The sequence below is a fragment of the Melospiza georgiana genome, chromosome 6, assembly GCF_028018845.1.
Source record: "Melospiza georgiana isolate bMelGeo1 chromosome 6, bMelGeo1.pri, whole genome shotgun sequence".
NCBI classification, from domain to species: domain Eukaryota; kingdom Metazoa; phylum Chordata; class Aves; order Passeriformes; family Passerellidae; genus Melospiza; species Melospiza georgiana.
The window spans coordinates 867,823-890,516 of NC_080435.1; the positions used below are offsets into that span (position 1 = coordinate 867,823).

Consider the following 22,694-nt stretch of genomic DNA (forward strand, 5'->3'; position numbering starts at 1 on the left):
CTTTAGGTACCAGAAGGTGCTGTAAGGTTTCTCTCTCAGAAACTTCTGCTGCCTGGGCTGAACACGCCGGCTGTCTTAGTCTGTCTGCACAGGACAGGTGCTCCAGCCCTTTAGTCAACTTGGTGGTCTTCCCTGGACTCATTCCAACTGAATGTGCTGGGGACCCCAGAGCTGGATGCAGCACTCCACCCAGAGTGGAGCAGCGGGGCAAATTTCCCTCCCTTTCCCTGCTGGCCACAGTTCCTTGGATGCAGCCCAGGATACAATTGGCTTCCTGGGCTGGGAGTGCTCACTGCCAGTGTGGCATGACATGGACACCACACAATGGGTGTCTTAAGAAGCACAAAGCAACTTCTGTTTCTTCCTGCCCTTTTTTACTACGTGTTTCTGAGGTGGTTTCTTTGGACAGTGTTTGATAGGCTATGTTGAGCAGTGCAGAGAATACCTCAGTTTCTTTAAGGAGGGAGAGTTACCCGATTTCTGGTGTCTGGGGCTGTATGAGATGTGAGCAGAAGATAGGATGCTGAGGGCCTGGGCTCTGTGGGTTGGTCCTGGAGGATTATCTATCTACCTAGCAGCAGGTCTGTATGCATTTAGCTGTGCAGCAATGCAGCAGTGCAAAGGGGTGTTGTTCCAAGCCACAATGTGAAGTTTGATAAATCCTTTAAATCCTGTCATTACTGAATGATCGGAGGTCACAGGTCCCTAATACTGGAGTGGTTCACTTAAATGCAGTGTTTAATAGACAGAATATATCATTAGGAAAATGTAGTATAGTTTTTCATGTTATTCTGGTGGTTCTTAATCAAGCTGGCAGATAATTTGTGAAATGTTTTAACATCTTGCATCGGCATACTTGGTCATACTTAAAAGTGCATCTAGCTGAGGTTGACAGTATACTTCATCAGTGTACTCTGCAACCAAGGACCCATTTAAAATGGGCCTATATAAGGTGCTGCAAATTGTTTCCAGTGTTGTTAACTAAGAAACTAAACATATTCTTTTCCTGAACTAAATAACATACAAGAAAACGAAGTTTAGAGATAAGAATTTTATCTTTTTCAAGGTATTGAAAAAGCAGACATCCTCTAAAGAAGTCAGAAAAGCTGAAAAACATTATCTCCTTGTAAAGACTGCCCTTTAGAGGAATGATTCTCCACGTCTGCTCTGAGTACAGCGGTTCTAACCTGTGGTAGAACTGAAAATTTCACAGAAGTTTGAGATATTGCTATTCAAAGGTACTTAGCTTTTAGTTGTTATTGTTGGTTTAATTCTTCTCTTCCCGTCTCTTGGATGTGCTTGCCTTCTATACTTTTCCTTCCCATCCTGGTATTTTTTATGGTTTTATAGTAACAACTTCTGGAAACTTCTTATTGGAAAAAGATGTTGGGGAAAAAAAAAATCCACATGAAACATTAACTAATTTATCTTCAACAAGATCCCAAAGAAAATAATTCATCAAGTCCTTGGTATTCATAGCTTCAAGGAACCTAATTTTTTTATTGGGTACAAACAATTAGAAGTATTGCTAATGCTGCATCTCCAAAGAGTTGAATGTCTTCAATGATTTGATATTTTTCTTCTGAAGTTCACCTGATCACTGCAGTGATTACGGTGACAGTGTTATGGAGTTGAAACTCAAGCTTGTTAAATATTAGATTAAAACCCAGTGCAGAATTTGTAGCCTGAGGCTGCACAAATATTGTAAAATTTAAATGGTAAATCATTTGAGAGAGGCATAACCTGCTAGACTAATGGATACACAGAAAAAAATGCCTCATTTAATTGCTGTTAGAAAATGGGAGAAACCCTGGGGAGGTTTAGAAGTTCATAGCCTTCAGAGAAACTCTAACATAGATTTCACAACATTAGCTTCTGTGGTGCAGAATGCTTCAGGTCTTCAAGAACAATTTCTGTGTCATTTAATTTATCCTTAAATCTGTTGAGAACAAGTCTGTGTGTTTTCCTTGCCCTCACTATTATTATGGAAGGATTTTTAGTGAGGGTTCACCTCTTTAATTCTTTGAAAATTATGCTCTGTTTCTTATGATTTCCTCACAGTTCAATTTCTTCTGCAATAGTATTCTTTTCTCCCTCTGATATTTGTTTTGCTGTTGTATTTACATAAACTCACCAGCAGCTACCATCTAATGAGTATTTTTTTGCTAAGCTAATCAAGTTCTTTTCACTTCCCCTGCTATCTTACTTTTCTTTATCATTACAACAGCCTGCCTTTACATCTGGTTTACAAGTGACATTATTGCTTCTGTTTTCTAGAAAAAGAAAAATCATAGGATCACATGTCTAATTTGTATTTCTGGTTTATGATCATCCTGTTTTTCAGTAGGTCACCTGAACCTTTCCCTTCTGTTGTTCCAGTACCTTAGCTCCTTTTTTATGATAGTACTTCTTTGTCAATCTGTGAGGATACTGTTCTGGATTTATGTGGTGATAGCAAATGGCATTTAGATCACAAGTTCTTAGGAAATCAGCCTGCCTTATTTCTGCTACTCACAGACAACATATTTTCTTGGCAATTTTAAGCAGTTGCAGTTTGCATGGAGACTTGTAGTTCTTTTTATTCTGCGAATACGTCAGAGATTTGTGTGCAGATATACAAATGGTACAAATGCTGCTCTTAAAATTAATTTGCTGTCTTCTTTGATAGATCTGGAGAAGGTGCTACAAAATTTCTGTAATGTGCCATCTGTCTTATGTATGTTTTCTGGTTGACATGCACTAACTTGAAAAATGTGACAGTAGCAGAGAAAAAACGCAGCATTATTTATCTGTGGTGTTACTGTCCATGGGACCCATAAAATACTTCAAAATAATTTTAATGTTAAGAGAAGCAATATTCTGATGCTTTCTCTTTCCTTTGCTTTCCATAAAGTATGTCTTATAGTACATATATAGCACATGTATAGGACAAGAATTCTGTGTTTGCAGGAGAAAACAGGTTTCAAGGGGAGATGTTTTGAGGTCTGAGAGAAGATTCTGTTACCTTGCTATATCCTAAACCCTACGACCCTAAGCTTCCCTACCAGGGTTTGTTTTTTCTTGAAGTCAAAAATGTTTATAATAGGGAAAGAAGGTGCTTGCTGCTTTGTGTATAATGTTGGGCCCATAAAAGCAAAATGCTTTAATCCTGAACCATTTGCATGGAGTATGTGGAACAGCACCACCTGAATCTGGAACAAGACTTGTGAGTAACTCTTGAAGCAAGCTAATCCAGACTGGAGTACCACACTGTGCTAGACCAGTACTTTTCAGAACATCCCAAATGTACTAAATATATTTTTATATTTATTAACTGGTGACTGAATTTGTTATAAACCTACATATGTAAATGAGCCTGTAAAAAGAGGAGTAAGGTAAAGTCTTGTCAAAAATACTGTTGGTAGATGAAGAAGTCTTAAGAAAAAGAAGTAAACTTAGGAGATATTATCTCTAAAGGACAAAAATGTAAGAAACTGATACCTTATATTTCAGTCCACACTGTTTGAGGTTGTTGTAGTCCATGCATTTTCAAACTAATAGTGCATTGTTGACTGTCTTCACGATAGTCAAGATTTTGTGCTCAAGATGATTTTTGTTTAGAGGCAGTCACAACTGATCTAAAAGTATTTCTGAATTCTGGGAGCCTAGAGGAAAATCTGGCAGGCAGTAGTAGTTTTCTGGAATCACATATTTAGGTATGGGGGAGGTTGTGGCAGCAGCTCTGGCCACAGAGAGCAATGCACAACTGTCCCAGCGTTGTCCTGGGGGAAGGCTGTGAGAAGATCAGGAAAAAAAGAGAGAAACAATTCTTATCTTCACTTGCTGCACCTCTTGTTGTGCACATATGGAATGTGTTATGGAGAATTGTTTACTAAAGGGTGGTTTCTTAATTGGCCAGTGGTGATGGTGTTTGGATTGAAGGACCAGTTGGGTCCACCTGTGTTGTGACTGTCTGTAAGGGTGATGGGTTTCTTAGTAAGAATAGTACATTAAAGTGAGAGATCAGCCTTCTGAGAATCATGGAGTCAATGCTAGCTATTACCTGGCTGGGGCCCTGCAACAGGAGGTAATTGTTAATTTTCTTTACTAAACTATAGAAATTCACTTTTTGAGAGTGGTTATTGCATTTTTTCTAAATCGTAAAAATATGAAAATCACTGTTATCAGCTGTAGCTTTGGAAGTGATTTGATCTAAGAGGGCTCTTTTTTACTGGGAGTACTTTCTGTAGGGTAGGAGATTAAATGATGTTTTTAAGGAGCTAAATGCTTTTCAAATTGTACGACATTAAAAAATAAAATTAAAACAAGGATACATTTTGCAACAGATTATGACCTGCCCTACTTGAAGAAAATATTAGTTTGGTCTTCAGTATGGTCTCGTTTAAAACCCTGCTAAAGAAAGCAAAGGAAAAAAAAATCACATAGACAAATTTAGAAGTTCACAAATGCCAAGTGGGAAGGCTTCACAACTGTTGTAAATTGGATGTTTGCACATTAGAGTGTGAATGCTGATTTTAACCTTTCCATCGGGAATTCTGTGTGCTGTGTAACTGACAGGTGAGAGCTGTATTCCCTTATTAGCTTCCCACCTCTGTTACTTGCTCGGCACAAGACTAGACAGGGGTGAGCAACAGAACATCAGCAATAGAAACCAGGAGCTGGAAGTAGGATGAATGTTGGGAAAATTGGAGCTATTGCTAAATCCTGTTTGCTTTGATACGTGTAACAGCTCGCTTGGAAGTCAAACTGTGCAATGCATATTCAGGGATTTTGCCTCGCTGTGATGTTTTTGAGACTATGTGTTTTGTTCAGTTGGTGCCTGTGATATTTGTGCCAATATTTGGTGTATTAGGAACATTTCTGGTGCCTCACAGGCTGTCATTGTGTGTGCAATACCCCACGGAGCAAATGTGCTTTGGGGTGCTATTTCTGTAGTCGTTTGCCACATCTCTGAGGGGGCTGCACTGCAGACCAGAGGCTCAGCCACCTGATGTGTGTGTAGAGAGGACCAGCTAACAGTTCTCCGTCTCTCCAGAAACTGTCCGCTCAACAATGCTTAAAATACTAGCTTTTATCAAGTTTTGGAGGGTTAAAACATAAAAATTTGATTTTGGAGCAGGGCAATAAAACCCTGTATGGGGATTGCGTTCATATAGATGTCCTGTGCAAAAGTGTCCCTTGGCTGTGCTTCAAAGAGAAGTCAGGCATGGCCTTACTGTGTCTGTAGTACAATTTGTGGCTGTGATGCAAAGTTTTCATCTATGTTTCCCTCAAACCACCATTGATCACCCTGATATTTCTGCCCTACCGTCACAGTTTCACTCTCCTGTTTGAAATAAATAGCTCTCGTTTCAGTTAGGGTATATGTTATTTTTTAAATATGTGCGGTGTTGATTTAAAGTTTTCTGAGCTGTGAGAAATAGACTACCTGCTCTGCTTGATTGCTTCCACCCTGCATTTATTGCTGAACATTTGTTTTATTTATTTATGGTAAGAGCTTGCAAGGATGTGAAGGGGCAAGGCTGTGCTTGTATGCAGACCAAGTGCTTATTCTAGCCTATTCCAATGAATTATTTCCACTCACTGGAAACTCTCCTGTTGCTATCTATACTAGTCATTTTACTAGTAGTTGTAGTCAAATGTTAGTATTAACTAAACTCTTGGAATTCTTGATTGTTAAAACCAGATTTGGAATTTTTTACATTTATCTGTAGCCTTGGTGTTTTCTAAATCCAGCTAGAACAGTACCCTCAGAAGAGACTTGCTTACCAGTTTGCAGCTACACATTGCTCTAACTCTCCTACAATCAAAGAAGAAAACAAGGGAGACAAGATTTATACATTTTTCAAAGTCTGTAGATATTTAATGGTGGATTAGCCTTACTAGCAAATGGTTTCATTGCCAAGGTCTAAGTAGAGGGAAGGTTTGCATTCTTAAAATTCATTAATAAAAAGAGTGGTATAATATTGGCTTTATGTTGAGACAAGTAAAACAAAGGCTGTCTCTGACAAATCTAGGGATTCATTTCAAACATTTTTCTTTGAAACACATTTTGTGTTTTAAACATCATGAGTTACAGATAAATAATGGCCAGTTTTACTGATAAGATAATTTTGTTGTCATTTTTCATTTCCCCTTTAAAAAATTTCTGAGATAAAGACACTAGTTTCCTCAATTATCACTGTGATTGCTTGCCATGAGGAGATTGGAGGAGACACCAGAAAAATGCAGCATGTTTTGATTAAATATTTAATGCTTTAAAAATGTTTGATTTGTCAGTAGTGAAAAAACAGTGTTAAGCATAATTTTTATTCACGATGTATTGTGTTAGCATGGGAGATATGTTGATACATCGGTAGTGTAGGATTTAGGACAAGACGAGAGGTACTAGTAGAAACATTTTGCAGTTTTGTAGCATGTTAGGTAGGTCTGTCACTGTGTGTGTTGTAATCTGTGAAAACAATGTATTTTGGGAATGATTTGCATTTTCTTGATGCTGGTGATGCGCATGAATACTTAGAGATGTAAATTAAAGAGAGTAATTTGCATTTAGAGAGAAAAAAGTAGGAGCGTTTGCTTTTGCAATGTTTTGCCACGATTTAAGCACATCCCTGTTCACCAAATGTGAAGCTGTATCCTGTGCTGTAACATGTTCAATAATGCATTTCTTCATAAACTTTACCTCACACATTACCTTGCTCATTAAGGGAAATTGGTCCTTACACTGATATGGAAAAATCACAGCCTCTGAGTCCTTCAGAAAGTTTGCTGTAGTCAGAAATAAGTAATTCTTTTAAACTGATACTGTGTTGTTCTAAAAGTATTTGTGCTGTCTTTTTCCACCTTTTAAATTGACTGTGATGTTATTTAAGAGAAATGAGGTGGCTTTTAGCATTGGAGTACATGTGCTGAGAGACTTAGCCAAGAGAACAAATTTGGAGTTTGAGGTTTAAGTCTCTTCTGGTTTTTTCTTTTAATTAGTGAAGGAAATGAAAGCACACTAGTACTCTTTAAAACTTCTGTGACATTTACTGTAATTTCAGTTATTACAGTAACTAGATGCTGTACATGAACTTTATAAGTTATTTATAAGTTCCTTGGGTAAATTTTCCTCTTAATTACTTGTTTTGGTTGTTGCTCATATTAAACATTTTTGCTAACCCATGAGTAACTATGAACTTAAATACATAGCAGCTCTCACTGTTTCTGATTAAGTATAATGATCAGTGCATGATTAAAGGCTCTCCTGTTAAACGTATGGAAAAGTGTGTACCTGTGCATCCATGTGTTTGAGATTTCCTTTGCCTTCAGGTGGACAAGTAGTGAGTTCACCACCTGGAATTTGTGCAGTTTATTTCTGCATAAGCTGTGATACAGCATTTTTCACTTTCCATTGAGTTGACTTATCTTTGAATTAGGTGGAACCTCAGTGAAAATCAGACTTCATATATGAATGTTCAAACTCCTGCCAACGCCAAAAAGCATTTTTAGTTAATCAAAAGAACTGTGCTCCATTCTTAAATTTCCACCTCTTTTTTTCCTATTTTATTTTGTTTGTTTTATTTTGTTTTGCTTAAATTTTATTTCTGTTTTTTTTAGTGAGTGACAGTTGCTTCAGGAACCTTGCCGAGGATCGTAGTGGGATAAACCTTAAAGATCTGGTCCAAGACCCTTCTTTGTGAGTATCTGGCTCTTATTGCTAAGCAAAGAAAAGCTTCTTCCTGATATCCTTGTGAGTAGTTTTGTAATTATACAAAGAAGTAGTTTGATGAAGTACACATAATGCTTTAGTGGTTTATTCTTGCCAATTTGTTAGACTTTAATACAAGCAAGTGTTATTAAAACCACCTTGTTTCTAATATAATTCTGAAGTAACATCCAGAGAGCACATACAGTAAAGGGTTTAAGTGTCATCAGAGGTAACAGATTGTGCATGCTGGTATTTCTATAGAGGACTTGTATGCACATTGTTGCCTCTTCTTTCTTAAGGAGGAATTGGATATAAATGGGAATATTACTGGGTAATGATGTTATTGTTACTTACCTTAACATCTAGAATCTGTTTTCTTTGTATCTGATTTCATACAGCTGATGTGTGTTTCTTCCTCTATTACCTGTTTCAATTTAAGTATATGTGCACATGGTCTAAATTTTGCTTCATCACAGGACTGCTGGTCTTTATTTCAGTATTGTATCTTTCTCTAAAATAAAATTCAATCTCATGAGCTCTGGGCCAGACTTGAAATTGTATCAGACCTTCTTTGTCATTCAGTTTTTTTGTTTGTTTTTTAGGTTTGTGGGGGTTTTTTTCTCACCCATTAACCTTAGTACTAGCTGAAAATGTTCTTGCTAGTGTGAGTGTACCACTTGTTATGAGGGAAGGGAAAAAGAGAAAAAATTCACATTTTTAACATGAATGACTGTGCAGTCCCCAGTGAGATCTAATGTGATGGTCCTCGCTGCTGAAAGATCAGATTTTTCAGTATTGATTGAGAACTAGTGAAAAATAAGGTGTATTTGGCATCTTATTTCATTTACAGGGAGGTAGATGCAGAATTAATTTTATGTTCCTGTAGGTAAATGACATATATGCACATGAACATGCCTTCTGGGGCAATTTTGACATTGTGTATGTAACTGATGATTTATACATTTGAAATGATAGAGGAACAAGGAGCAAGTATAATTGTTGCTGGATATGTACAGAGTGAATGCAATAGATAAGTTTTTAATAGTTACTGTTTAAGTGTTGAAGTCAAGGCTATTTTAAAGGTCTTAATTTTTAGAATTTTTCTGTTGAGTGGTGGTTTTTTGAGTATTTTTGATTGGTTGGTTGGCTTTGTTGGTTCTTTTTTGTTTGCTTTAGAATTGTATGTGGATTTTGGAGCTGCAGGTAGGCTTACATGCTTTGGGCTTGCACTTCTTGAGTTTACTCTCAGAAGGTTGAATTGCCTTTGTTGTAGAATTATTACTTTCTGTATATTTTTAACAGAAGTGATGGAGTCTTTTCACTTTCTTCCTTGACCGTAACTGAGATGAAGAATATTGTAATAAATTATTGTAATGTTCAAAAGAAATTAAATGGATTTCTGTTTCTTATAGCATAAAAAGCACAAGTGACTGCAACATAGCCATTTTTGTCACTTTGAAAGACTGAGTAAAGTCTCAATACACGTTAGGTTCCAAGGGCTGGTTATGATACTTTGCTCTATGACAGATTACAGTGCAAGAAAAATGTCCTCTTCCTGACCAGTGATGGGAATGTATAGACTTGGGTTTGTCTTTCCAAATTGAAGTTCCTGCTGTATTATGACTGAACACCTATGAAGAGTTCTTGCAAAATGTGTAATAGTGTGTGTGAATCTCCAAAATGAAGAAACCATCTAAGGCAATATTGTCCAACCCAGCCTTCTGTAGGTGACTCTCAAGATCCCATGGGATCCTTTGTTATGCAAAGGACAGCATTGGGGTGAAGCGGGGGAGTGCCAGACAAAGAGAAGTTTTAATCTTTTTTTGCAATAAAGAATAAAGTTTAATTAAAAGTTTATACCTATTTGGCTATGATTGATGCCTGTAACAATACCTGGAATTGTAAAATAGCATTTGATTAATCCTCTTACCTGTTTAATATGTACACTTTAGGACTTCTTTAGTGCTTGTTTGTGCTGACTGGAGATGCACTGCCTCTTTTTCTTTATAATCTCAGATGCAAACATTAGATTTACATAAATTCTCATGCTTTCTCTGCAAATGGCTCTGTCCCTCTTAGTTTGCCAGTCTTGACTCTGCAACAGACTACTTCTGTTTTGTTGTTGCAGAAGGCTTTTTTTTGGACAGCTGAAAGTGTGTCTTTACATTGAAATGAAACTATAAAATAGCATTGTTGGTTTTTTCATTAGTATTTGATTTATATCGAGTAAGCCTAATTGTCAGAGTAGCCTTTTTTCCCCAGGTGATTTCCCAGCTGGAGCAGGACTGTAAACTTCATCTGCTTTCAGTTCTCTCAGCAATGCTAATAAAAGCTCTGCTGCTCAAATCAGTAGTTTGATCACCTATACTTGTATGTGATTAACTCACAATTTACTGTGTGTCAATAAAAATGAAAATTCTGCTAAAGGGGAAAAAAACCCAAAACACCAAGCATATCAAATTAACCTGAAGTGAGCAGTTACAGACTATAGGAGAAGACTAGAGATGCTTTTCCATTCATTGTCCTAAACAGCAGAGCTGCAGAGAGCAGGTGCAATTGGAGGGACTAGGCTGCACATTCTTAGATGATGGTGCAGACTTTAATCAGCTGAAGTAAAATGCAGTGAAACAGCTTGATGCTAGCAGAGTCCTGCTTTTAAGGGGACATCTTTGAGGCTCTCCTGCAAGGCAAAAGGCTGGTGCTCAAGGAAAGCTGAACATATGGATGAGTTCATTTGACCCGTTGCTCGTGAGCAGACAGAAGTGTGTGCACTCCTCTGTCTTCCTGTCCTTTTCCACCCTCCATAGCCAATCTGTGCTCAGGAGAGAAATAGAATACTTACAATGCAATATGTCTATCACCTGAAACTTCTCCTAGGATTTTTACTACTGCTTTTTTCTCACTAGAACTTACTTAAATACACCTGAAGAGTGAACCATCAGATCATTAGAATGTTAGGAATATAGGTCCACCTACTTCAAGCAGAAGTTCTATGTGTAGAGAGATTCCAAAGTTTTAGTTCTCAGCATCACTTTACAACATGTTCCTTTCAGCTCTAGCCTGTATGTCGACACAAAGTTCATAAAATACTTGTCTAAACAGAAAAAAGGATGCTTTAATCTTTCTGTGCAATTCAGTAGCTGCAGATAATCACTGATGCATTTGTTTTGGAAACATATTCAGAGCTTCTTTGAGATGAACAATATCCAAGAGATTCCGAATAACTTCTTTCTAGGCAAAATCGCATCACATCTAAACTGTGTTTCATGTCTCCTTCAGACTGATTATGAGAGTAGATAAATATAAAATGTAAGAACAGGTAACTTTTTACAGGAAATTAGAACTTGTTTTAATGAGTGTGTACTACAGAGAAGACAACATTGTGAGAAGAAAATGTTATTTACCCTCCATGTAATTGCATTAGAAAGACAACCAAAATGGTAATAGACCTATTAGTAAGTTTCCATCTTCACATGGAGGAACCCATCTAGCAATTTTTGAGGAAAACTGGAAGTGTTGTGGCTTATACTTTGTGTTTTGCTCATCATTTTAAAACCAGTGACATATTCTGTCTTGCTGAAGATTACAAATTCAATGTTGTGAGGATACCAGTTCACACCCTCTCCCCTTTGTGCAGCCTTTCTAGTTTTTCAATGCCTGTTACTATATATGAACGTCATGCCTGTATCTTTTACTTAACTGCTGGTCCCAATAATGCTGTAGAGAGAGGAAACATTTATATGGTAATTCTATCCACAGTTACCTTGCTGTGCAGCAGCCTTCTTGTAGGAGCTCATGCTCAGTTGTTTGTCCATTATTTGACTGTGTTAGTATGTTTTCCCTGATAGGCTTACTGAAATACTTCTCTGCTTCTCATCTCTAAACATTGGGTGATTTTATCAGGTTATCTTTATTAGGATGGCCGGAGAGCATCTGTGGTAGCCCAGACTGTTATGCAGAGAAGCAATGCTGAGCATTACAGAATTGCTGCCTATTTTAAGCATTGAATCTAATGAAAAAAGTTGACACACTTCCAAAGATCTGAGACCTGCATAAAAGAATTCATGAGGATTAGTCTAATCTAATAAGTAACTTCTTAAAAGTTGATATACATAAAATTGGCTTCATGCTATCCTTATGGTTTCTCATTGATCTGGGAGATTGAGACAAACCTTTACCTGCTTTGACTGCAAGCAGAGTTTTTGTGTGCCTTAAAAAATTGTATTTGCTCTTCCATCAAGATAATTAAAATATGGTTAAGACCTTAAGTGCTAGGGTTTCTTCTCCAGCCAGTTTCCCCACTTGGCTTCTCTGCAGTCCAGCCAGCCTCCACCAAATGCATCACAGCGGATGTTCTTGCTGTTCATTTGCCAAATCTTTTGTACCTCCAGTCATACGAACCAGTCCCTAAATATTTTCTCAGTTTCTTGCACTTCGAGAAAAAGAATTCTCAACCTACAAGATTCCTTGGCAGTTTCTAGCAAAAAAGGCTAATATTGCATGTGTCCTTTGGCTGTTTAAGCTTAATGACTCATAAACCTATAGCAACAACTTCATCTGTCTGAAGCAAACCCATAGGAGCAGACTGTGCAAAGCAGAACACAAGAAAATGTGTTTTTAAAGCACTTAGTAACTTTCAACTCTAATGATTTTTACATCTTGGCCCAAAGCAGTCTCCTGTAACCTCTCTAAAGCTCCATGTCAGCTTTATCTACCAATAGCAGTTACATTTAGAACAAACGTGTCTTCTCTTATCACACAGCTACCAAATTCTTAGAAGGAAATTTCCTCTTTTTGCTCTTGGAACACCCTGTGGTAGCCTGCAATTAAGAAGTTTACGAGCTAATCAGGTAGCTGCATAAGTTGCTCTAGAACAAGAGGCTGTGCAGCCCCAGAACTGTGTCTGGGCTGGTAAGTATTGTTGAGGGGAGAGGGTTGGTTGTTTGCATGGCAGCTGCATCTTGGGTATTCTCTCTCTTTTCAGTTCTAGTACTAGTTTCAGAATTAAATATTATACCTCTCTGTGTTGCAGGGATGCACTGCTCCAAGCTTGGAACCGCTATCTTAAAAAGTTTAGGGATTTTCTCTGCTTGTAGGATGTGTAAGAACATATCATATTTGTTGAAATAAGAAACTTCATCGTTGGTTATGGAGATTTTCTAGATCCTTCAAGTTCTGATTTAAGGTTTGTTGTTGTTATTATTACATGTACTTAAACTTTCATTTAGGAAAATAAACAGAAATGTTACAATATTTTTTAAGGAGTCAAAAGAAAAACTATGCCCTTCCTGCTCTGTTCCATTATATTTGCTCTTTGATGTCTGGAAAGAAATACATAGGACACAGGCTCAAAAATCTTGATCAAGTTTCAGTCTATCCAGTATCACAGTTGATTAGAAGTTATTTCTATGTTTGTTTTAAACCTTCATTTTAAAATTGCCCACTCTGTTTCTAACTTCAAATTCACGTCAATTTTTTATTTTTCAAAATGCAATTTTAAAATCCTGTTTTCTTAATAACTTCTATTCTCCAGTAGTACAAGAAAGAGATTTTATATTTGCCATCCGCAGTCAGATGCTTAGCCAATTTCTGGGAATTGGCCCGGCCTCAGCACACACAAGAATTGCCTGGGAAGACAAATACTGCAATGTCTAATGTTACTCCTCTTCCTCCTCCCTTCCCTGAGCATTTATTGCTGGGCACAATGTTATGGTATAGAGTATGGTATTTGGTCAGCATTGCTGACTGTGCTCACTCCCAGCTCTTTCCTATCCCCAGCCTTACTGGGGTGGCAGAGAAGGGACAGAAAAGGTCTTGAGAAAAGGTCTTGATGCTTTACAAGCACTGTTCAACCACAGGGAAAACACTGGTGTGTTATCAGCACTGCTCAGGCACAAATCCAGAGCACAGCAATTCTGGTGCAGCCACCTGCTGTGAAGAAAGACAACTCCAACCCAATCAGATTTAGGTCACATGTGGGTAATATTATAATTGTAATACTTTTTGTAATTAAGAAAATTGTAAATAATTTTTTTTTCCTTTTGTGTTTAGAAGGAATATAGACAAACTTCCTGTGTGTTTGGGTATATTCAGGATCAGACCAGAATGGCTTTTACAGAAGAAGTAGGAAAATTGAGTATGTACCAAGTACTGTCACAGTCTCAGAATTAAGTACCAGAAGACTTCTTTTTGTAATCATTTTCACTAATAATTAAGATGGGAGTAGAATGTTAAATGGTCATTTGATTGAATAAAACTTTACAGCCTGTCATTTGCTTTGGAATATAATGGCATAGCAGCTCAGCTTCCACGTCAATATTCTATTTTTTTTAAATCACAATCCAAATTATTTTTAAAATCTTAATGTGTAATAATAGGGATTTCCTTGAGGGGTTCTGCTGTACACCTCTCTGGCTTTGCATTTCGTCTTCTTGTCCAACCCAAATCCACCACAGCTTCTAGCTGTATTCTCAAGTCTTCTCTTGGTGACCCAATCTTGCCTTACTTGATCTTTTAACTTTAGGCTTCTTTTGGCGGGGTCTTTTCATGGAATTTGCTGTTTTTGTCAGCTTTCCACTCTCTGAGGATCTATGACTTTCAAAACTCAAACAGCTTCTTCTAGCCTATTTGCCACCTCAAGGCTTCATTCAAATCACACTAGCCTGACTCTTCACCTGACTTCATTCTTCCACACTTTAGTTTTTTCTATTTATAATCTGTTCTTTTCTGGGTATTTAAAGGGAGTTGTCCTCTCATAGTATCTACACTTTTTTTTGTGTGTGTGTATCTACAGATAAGAAGTGGTCCAGTGCTGATCTTAGCTTAAACTGCATTTCCTAAGATAATGCTCTGAAAGGATTCTCCTAATACTTTATAGTGCATTAAGTGTGTTTCTGTATACTCAGAAAAGAACATTTAAAATATCAGTACTTACTAAAAAAATCAAGTACCAAACAGAAGACCTATTTATATGGCTATAAACCTCAGCTGTGCTCAAATCTTGACTACTTTATTAACATCTAGTGGGGGTGTGGTATGGATGATAAGATTAAGCAGAGATTTGGAACAGCTTCCACACAAAGAAATTAAATAGACTAGAATTTTTCACTTTAACGAAGAAACAACATATGGTGGAGGTATACAGAATGAATAGCATAAAAAAAAGTCAGAGGCAATTATTCACGGTTTTTCACAGATCACAAATTGTGACAGAAAAAAAGTCGAGCAGCAGGTTTAAAATTAATAAAATTGCATACTTGTACAAGTGTAGCAGAACTGGATGTTTCATAATTGATGTAACATCATATGGGAGCCTGGAGTATAAATGATGGGTACAAATAAAGGAATTAGACTGATAGGCCTACTGTGGCTGCTAAAGCCAATTAATTGCATGCAGCATCTAGGTCAGGAAAGCTCCTGAACTGAAGGCAGCCAGAGGTGAAAAGTGTGTACCAGGAAACAAATCATGTTCTGTGTCATGTGTTTATTCCCTAAACATTTGTTTCTTAGCACCAGAAATACCATACTGACTTGTGTGCACATTGAGACTGAGCTGCTATGGCAATTTTTATATACTTCTTTCAGGAGTAGTACCTTCATAAAGTGTGGAGCACCCACAAACCTGAACAATTTTTCCATTGCATGAGCAAACACTTGTCCTTCAAAGTAGAGCAGGCTTCCCTGACATGGTTAAACTGAAGGTTGGAACTCCCAGAAATGGAGGAACAAAACCATCTCTGCATGGGTTTTGGTAATTTACTACATGATAGAAAATTGCTGTCTTCTAATCTCTCTAGTAAAAATTACTAAATGATCTTCTGAACTGCTCTGAAAAGCAATTGTGAGCTGACCCCTGGCCTCTCTTTGGATGAGGGGCTACTTTTTGTCTAAGCTACAATGACTTGAAGGAATGTCTTATTTAGAGAAGGTCTCCGAAATTTGTGTGCCTCTTTGCAGTATAGATTAGGAGGATTGCATCATCTGCTACTGAAATATTGTAATAGAATAGAGATGTGGAGGAAGCCATTGCTGCACGTCTTAGGAATGGTTCTGACACTGATATACAGAAAATTGCTATGCACAGATCTGTCATGCTTTTATGCACCATTATTCACTGCATTTCAATTCTAGATTGCTTTCTTAATTAGAATTGTCCTGCCATAACTTTTGTGGAGGGCTCCTGTAAAATCACTTCTTAGAAGTTTACAGTAGAAATCTCTACAGATGGTGGCTTAAGAAAGAAAAGTATAGGTATCCTACAGTAAATCTTTTGGGGTTTTAATGTATGCTTTTCTCACTTTCTTTCACTACAGCTTGAATTTTACCATGGATTCTTCATTTACTTACTCTTTTTCCCTTTATCCATGCTACCATATAAACATCACAAGAGTATAACCAGGACTTAAGTAATTTTTATGCATGAAGACAGCATTGAGCTCCAAACTGACGTATTAAGGGTTGAAAAATTACCTCAAGTGATTTTTCACAGAGTATGTCAAAGAAACACAGTTATACTACAGCAGTAAATGCTTCCCTTTAAAACATATATCCTTACTAATTCTGTTCTAAGCTTTTTGGTCTTTCTTAACTATAGTATCTCTTCTTACCTCCATTTTTGTCCCCTTCCTTATATTCTAATAAGGAGAAAGTCTTACTCTATTAAAATTCTGTTTTGTATTCATTATTTGGTTTCAGATACAAGAATGTATCTGTCTATATCTGTGGTTGGATATCCAGTGCATCCTTTTGGAATTTGTTATTGGTGTCATTTTCAGATAGGTGATTGATTTAGAAAATACAGGTTGCTCTGGAGTGAATGTCATTTGACTGACATTATTGTAACACCTATTTTGAAAATGCACATTCAGGTTCTTTTTTTTTCCTCAACCACTCTTCATTCAGTATTTTTATCATTGTCACAAGCATTCTGCACAGTTAATGTGCTCTATAGCTTAATATAATGTGTGGAAATGTTCAGTGGCAAGCATTCAAAACCAGATTAGTTCGTGGAGGAACTATTAAATGTGGGAATGCATGACTGGAACCCCTTCTCCATTTTAACAGAAGATGTAATTATTATTTATGAGGTGGTGATTTTTAGTCTACTGTGTTCCATTTTTCCAAAAGGTGCACATAAAGATTCCTTTAACGTATTTCCCTTTTTTGCTAATATAAAAACTACTGTTCTTACAGAACCAGGAAAGCCATTCACTATATGGATTGCAAATAATCTCAGAAATACATTACTATGTAATTTCGTTTTGGTTTTCACATGCAGAAAAAGAGAATAGAGGGCAACGTGGCTGAGAGATTTTTAGCACTGTAGCTCTGGGATGGCTGCGGGACTCAGGACTGAGATGCAGTGTGTGGTACCATGAGCAGCTGTTGTGTCCATTCTGTGCCTGGAGCTCGAGCTGTACCCGCACTGTTGGCATTTTGTTCAGGAAACTCTGCATTGTGCCTACTCTACTGCATTTTCCATGCTGTGAAAATTAGGGAACAAGATTTGAAAGAGTTTTAATTCAACCTATCTTAACAGTTTCTTACAGTTTGGAACCTCATCTTTATCTAAGCACGCATGAATTTCGGGAGAAGATCAGAGGCTTCACGAGTATTATCCAATTGTATTTCAGGTTTCTTCTGTAAAGTCCAAACCATAAAGAAAAATTCCAGAAGGTACTTGAGTTTTGAATAATCTTGAAACATTGAAACTCTTAAGATGAGTTTTCATAGAATAAGCAACAAAACCCAGGAAATGCTCATCCCAAATAGTGTGATGCTTATCCAGTCTTCCCCATACATGGATGGATCATCTTGGTTTTTTGCATATAAGAGCAAAATTTGCTTTCCACCAAGCTACAATAAATACCCTTACCCAAAATCCATCTAAAATGGCTCTCAGAATCTTTACTTTCAAATCTGACATAAGCAGAATTACAATAAAGTATTTTAAGTTTATAAGAATGATACTGTATTCAGACTATATTCTTTTAATACAGTTTACTTTAAAATGCACTTTTCCAGAATCTTTCAGCATTGAATCCCTTCTAAAAACAGGAATTTGCCAGAAAAATGCAAAGAAATCCAGTTATTTTAGGTTTTTTACTACTTCTCCCTGGCTGAAGAAGGAATGCTGCCTGCCACGAGCCTTAGGCAAATAGCTTTTCAAGGGCAATTCTGCGTACGAGGGGATGAAGCAGCACACTTCACAGACTGATTCATATTTTTAATGGTGCATTGTTTTTTTTAAAAGCTAGCAACCTTAAAAATAAATCCTCAAGGAATGAATTTGTGCTCAAAAGCTGAGTAAGATTTAAAGAAAACGTTTGTGTTCAAATAGGTGGTGTGCTTCTATGTAATTCATTATTTGCTAATGATTCTATAGGCATTAGTAATAGATGAGTTTGTAGAGATTTGGAGATTTCAGAGCAATTTTATATTTTTAATTCTAATATTCTGCATATACACAAAAAATCAGATTTATGTTGTTAAAGTATTTTGGGAAGTGTCTTTTTAAAAAGTCAAAATTGAGCAAACATCTTCCCTTTTTGCTTGTCTCAAACACCTTTGAGAAGTGTGTCTGCTTCAGCCTGCGTGGTTGAGCAGAACATTGTGAAGATATATGTGTGAAACAAAAATGCCCCCAGATCCAGTAGAAAAAGAGATTATCAGCTCAAGGTTTTATTCAGAAATCCCAGTGGTAGCAGTGAGTTCTACAATTTAGGAAGGTGATTTTTTTTCTTTCTTCCTTCAGGAGTTTCTCTTGTCCTGCCATCTGCACTTTTAAGCCTTTTAACCTTTTTGGCTAATTTATTGTATATGCTAATGTAATTTATATTCTATATACTAAACTAAAGGGTTTGATTATGTTCTTTTAGAGTTTATGAATGTTTAAGATGCTCAAGACCTCTAATATAAGATAAAAGTTTCAATGGATTGAAATTCTTTTTTCCTCAGTCACAGGTTTTACCATATTTGATTTGCTACTATTATTTTCATTGTGTACATGAGGAAATAAACATTATGAACAGTGTGATGACTGCAGCATGTATATACACAAGCTATTTTTAATAGTCAGATAGTATTCTTATATTACTAACAATAACCTTTCAAGGAAGGCTTTGTCATAACTTTTGATTTCAGTCACACACTGTTACCAGTATCCAAGCTTTTAATTAGCTTGCCTTCTTGGGTATTTCTGCATATCTTAATGCATTGACTTACTCTGAAGGGATAGCAATAATCTGTTCAAAGTTAGCAGTACTTAGAAATGCCTTCTTCCTATTATTTCTCTAATGCAGCAATAATTTATCTTAAAATTTGTTTCAGTGTCATCTTAGCAATCACTTTCATTACCCAACAAAGAACTAATTTAAGCCTCCATTTTTAACAAGGTCTTAATACCCTTTAACTTGAGACTAATTAGAACTGTTCTTGTCCAAAACCTTAGGTTATGTGAAAAAGCATTTCTCAAATGACAGCTTATTAGTAAGAGTTGTTTTTGGTTTTTTTTATCAGAGGGGTCTTCATTCTTCACATCTTTTTTTTCTGTCAATCTCTCCCATGATTTTCCCCTTTGTTTAAGGCAGTGGTCTGTGTATACAGAGGCTTCTCAAGACCATGAAGTTTTGGTGCTACTTTGGCATATGAAAGGATAGTTCCTTTTTTACTATTTCTGTTCTTCTGCACGGGACACTAGCTGAATATTTTGAACAGAAATTTATTCTCAGATTATTAGCTACCCTAATAGCAAGCTTTTGTGTTGCTGTGTACTCTTTAATTCTATTCAGTTTACAGAAGGATTATGTTAGAATCATCACTGGAGAAGAAAGAAGAGATAAATGAAACATCAGTGATCATTAATAAGAAATTATTCAGGCTCATTAGGGCAAGTTTTGAAAATTAATGTATTTGCACAAGAACTGTGACTTTGTATATCCACAATGAGGTAGGCATTTGTAGTTTCTACAATTACAGTGGCACAAAGAAATGCGTATTTCTTAAGACACGGGAATACTGAGTAATGCAAAGGATCAGACCACTGACAGCCATATGAAAAGGAGGTTTGTACATGTTTGACTACTTCCAGAAATTATGTCCCTTCCTTCACCAAAGTTGGACTCCATGCTGGTTTATGTCCTTTCTACCTCAGCAGAAGCTACTCTTGAGGAGAGACTTTATCAGAAAATGTTTTGACATTCTGTTATTCTGGAACAAGAGTGAGTGATGAAATAAGACATTCAAATACATCTGCACTGTTCAGATTTTACAGCTGTTTCTGTTGTTGCTTCATTTTAAAACCCACGGAAGAAAATGCCAACTGAAGTTATTGGTCATTAGCCTGTGTTGATGCTGCACTCAGTTCAGCCTCTTCTCCTTCTTTTGAGGGTGCTCCTGTAACAATCTTACAGGATAAATAGCCATCTGCTGCAGTAGCTAGTTACAGGAGGAAAATCTAACAATGCTGCAGGAAAGTGATGTACTGGATGGTACTCAGCCTTGAGAAAAGGAAAATTAAGGTTTGAAGGGTTTTCTGCTGAGCAGAGGCAAGAGACTGCTCTTGGTGAAATTGCTAAAAATGAGTTGTTCTAACCAGAGTCTAATAATCAAGACCCTTTCTAAATAGCCTGTTTCACAGGTCATGTTTTCAGGCAGTAGGAAATAAAACTTTCTCATGGAACTGTTGGTTAATTTGTAAAAGGAAAGCTATGAAATAAGACAACTGTGTGTTTACTACTGCAATTAATAAAAAGTCTAATAGTGGGATAGGTTGGGGGGGTGTGGATGTGAATTAGGGGAGAAATACTGAGTGGATAACTTAGGCTAAATTTGAGGTGCCCTGTGATCAAGTGGAGCTAAAAATACTGAGAAAACACAAGTCCATGAGAAAGAGGATGAACGAAGCAATAAATGTTTTACTTGGCCAGTAAAAAGGAGTGGAATGTTTAACATGAAATGAAACTGGCAAACCAAAAAATTGAATATTTGATTTCATGTTGAAGTGTTTATAGAACCTTTCACTGAGGAACTTTGATACAGTGTTATGATGCACAACTCTTTTAGTTTCAATTGCATTACATTTTAAAGTGAAAAAAGTCACTGAAAATTTGTCAAGTAGCTCTTTCCCAACTTTAATTTGAAAAATCTCAAATGGATATTAATGAGTTATATTTGCTACTAAGAACAATTCCTTTGCATCATTCTCATGGAACAACACACTGTTTCTAATTACGCTGTTATAACATGCAACATATTTTATACATTTTATATTTAAATTATGTAATTAATGCAATTTACCTACTCCTGAGTTAGTAGCTTTTGACAAATAAGGACGAGTGAGTACTCTGAGCTGGCTGGTTGTGAGAGATGTCTGCAGCACAGTGCTGAGTACCAGCCAGCATGCTCTTCCTCTCAGCGTGGTTTATTAGCTGTGGCTCAGTGCCACTCTCTCTGTGCTACGGAGTTGGCTGTGATCTTGTGTGGGATGCTGGTATAGCTCCCTGAAAAATAACAAATAGATCCAAGGTTTTGATTGGTTTTTTTTTTCTTCCTTCATCTCCTATGTTTAATAGTTCGGTTGTTAATAAAAGCTGAGAATTCTGCCAGAAGAGGTAGTAAACATTTTAAAAAACAAGTAGCAAGCCTGTGTTATGGTGCATCATTCAAGTATCTGTCACTAGCAGTTGTTCAGAGTTAGGGTTATTATTTTAATTTATTGTAAAATCAGAAGACTTCTAGGCCTTATACTTCCTTTAATGCAAAACTGTAATGGGTTGAATTGCTCTGTGAATTTGCAACAATATGAAAGCTCTTCCTGAAGTATTTCTGTATTATAGCTACTTACTCAGCAGATATTAGAAGGTGGAAAGACTGGGGGGAAGGAAATGCTGAGAAAACTTTTGTTCTGTGTTTTGCTCTTGTATGGATCAGTGCAGTTCTGAGGATGAAACTGAGCTGGGGCAAGAGCAGAAATGTCAATAATGCTACAATACTGTATTAATTTATCAATGTAAACTCAAAGAGAAATTTTTAAATCTGCATGTGGAATTTTTTTGTTGTAATGGCATATGTGGAACAAGTGGAGTCACTGTGCTTGACTGTAAAGATCAGCTGAGCTGTGAGCTAATCAATAGATATGACAGAATGGTAACCTTGGAATGGATATGTTTAGGTATTAGGTACTCAATTTTGACTTTCTTTTATTTGTAAAAGGCTTCTCCTGCATTTTATTTATTCATTAAAATGTTTTGGTTTCGGTGTGCGTGCGTTTTGGACAAATTATTACATAAGACTTGCAAAGGTGAATCAGTGAGGGAATGCTCCTACTGTGTATTTACTTTTCCTTAAGTAAGATGAAAGAGGACATTCTGGTTTTCATACTAAAACATCTTCAGAGCATGAAAAGTTGATTTTCTTTTTTGAAAAAGCCATTTATTACAATTATTGTCTGATTTATGAAGCCAGCTAAATGTGCACTGGGTAATCATGTTTCTCAGCTTTGAGGAACACTGCTGAATTTGGAGAAGCCTGCCTTCTTAGCAGCTTAAGGTATAGAGGCACTGCAGCAATGAAATGTATCTTGACACTTATCTAGGGTAACATTATGCATCAGTGAGCATTTAAAGTCAGGTGATGTGGCTGGAGGAAATAGGAGCTAAAGCATTGACTGCTGTTGTGGAGGGATAGCATCACTATTTGTCCTGACATGTTTTGGATGAAAATATAGCTGACAATATAGTTTATGTTAAAATAACCTAGTAAAATCTACCCATGATATTCTGCTGGAGGTAGGGGAGAGGGAATATTTATAAGATACGAAATCTGGACTTTTTTAAAGTTTGTAAATGGTCTTTGTTCCACCAGCTCTCTAGATCTACCTTTTATGTTTTAAATACAAGAGATTCTTCCATTGCTTGACTTGATGGCACCACCCACCTACCTCTAAGTTCTTTGATCACAAAGGCAATTCCAAAATAGAATAAAACTTTGTAATTATAGTATGGCA

At 36.7% G+C, this 22,694-nt stretch overlaps 1 protein-coding gene across 15 annotated transcripts in view; it reads left to right on the forward strand.

Annotated features, from left to right (window-relative positions):
- Positions 1-22,694, forward strand: part of GPHN (gephyrin) — a 261,241-nt gene that overhangs the window by 71,838 nt on the left and 166,709 nt on the right. For all 15 annotated transcript variants that reach the window (XM_058027375.1, XM_058027378.1, XM_058027377.1 and 12 more), the window contains exon 2: positions 7,600-7,678. In XM_058027375.1, coding sequence (XP_057883358.1) covers positions 7,600-7,678 — 79 coding nt within the window. The remainder of the gene's footprint in view (positions 1-7,599; positions 7,679-22,694) is intronic.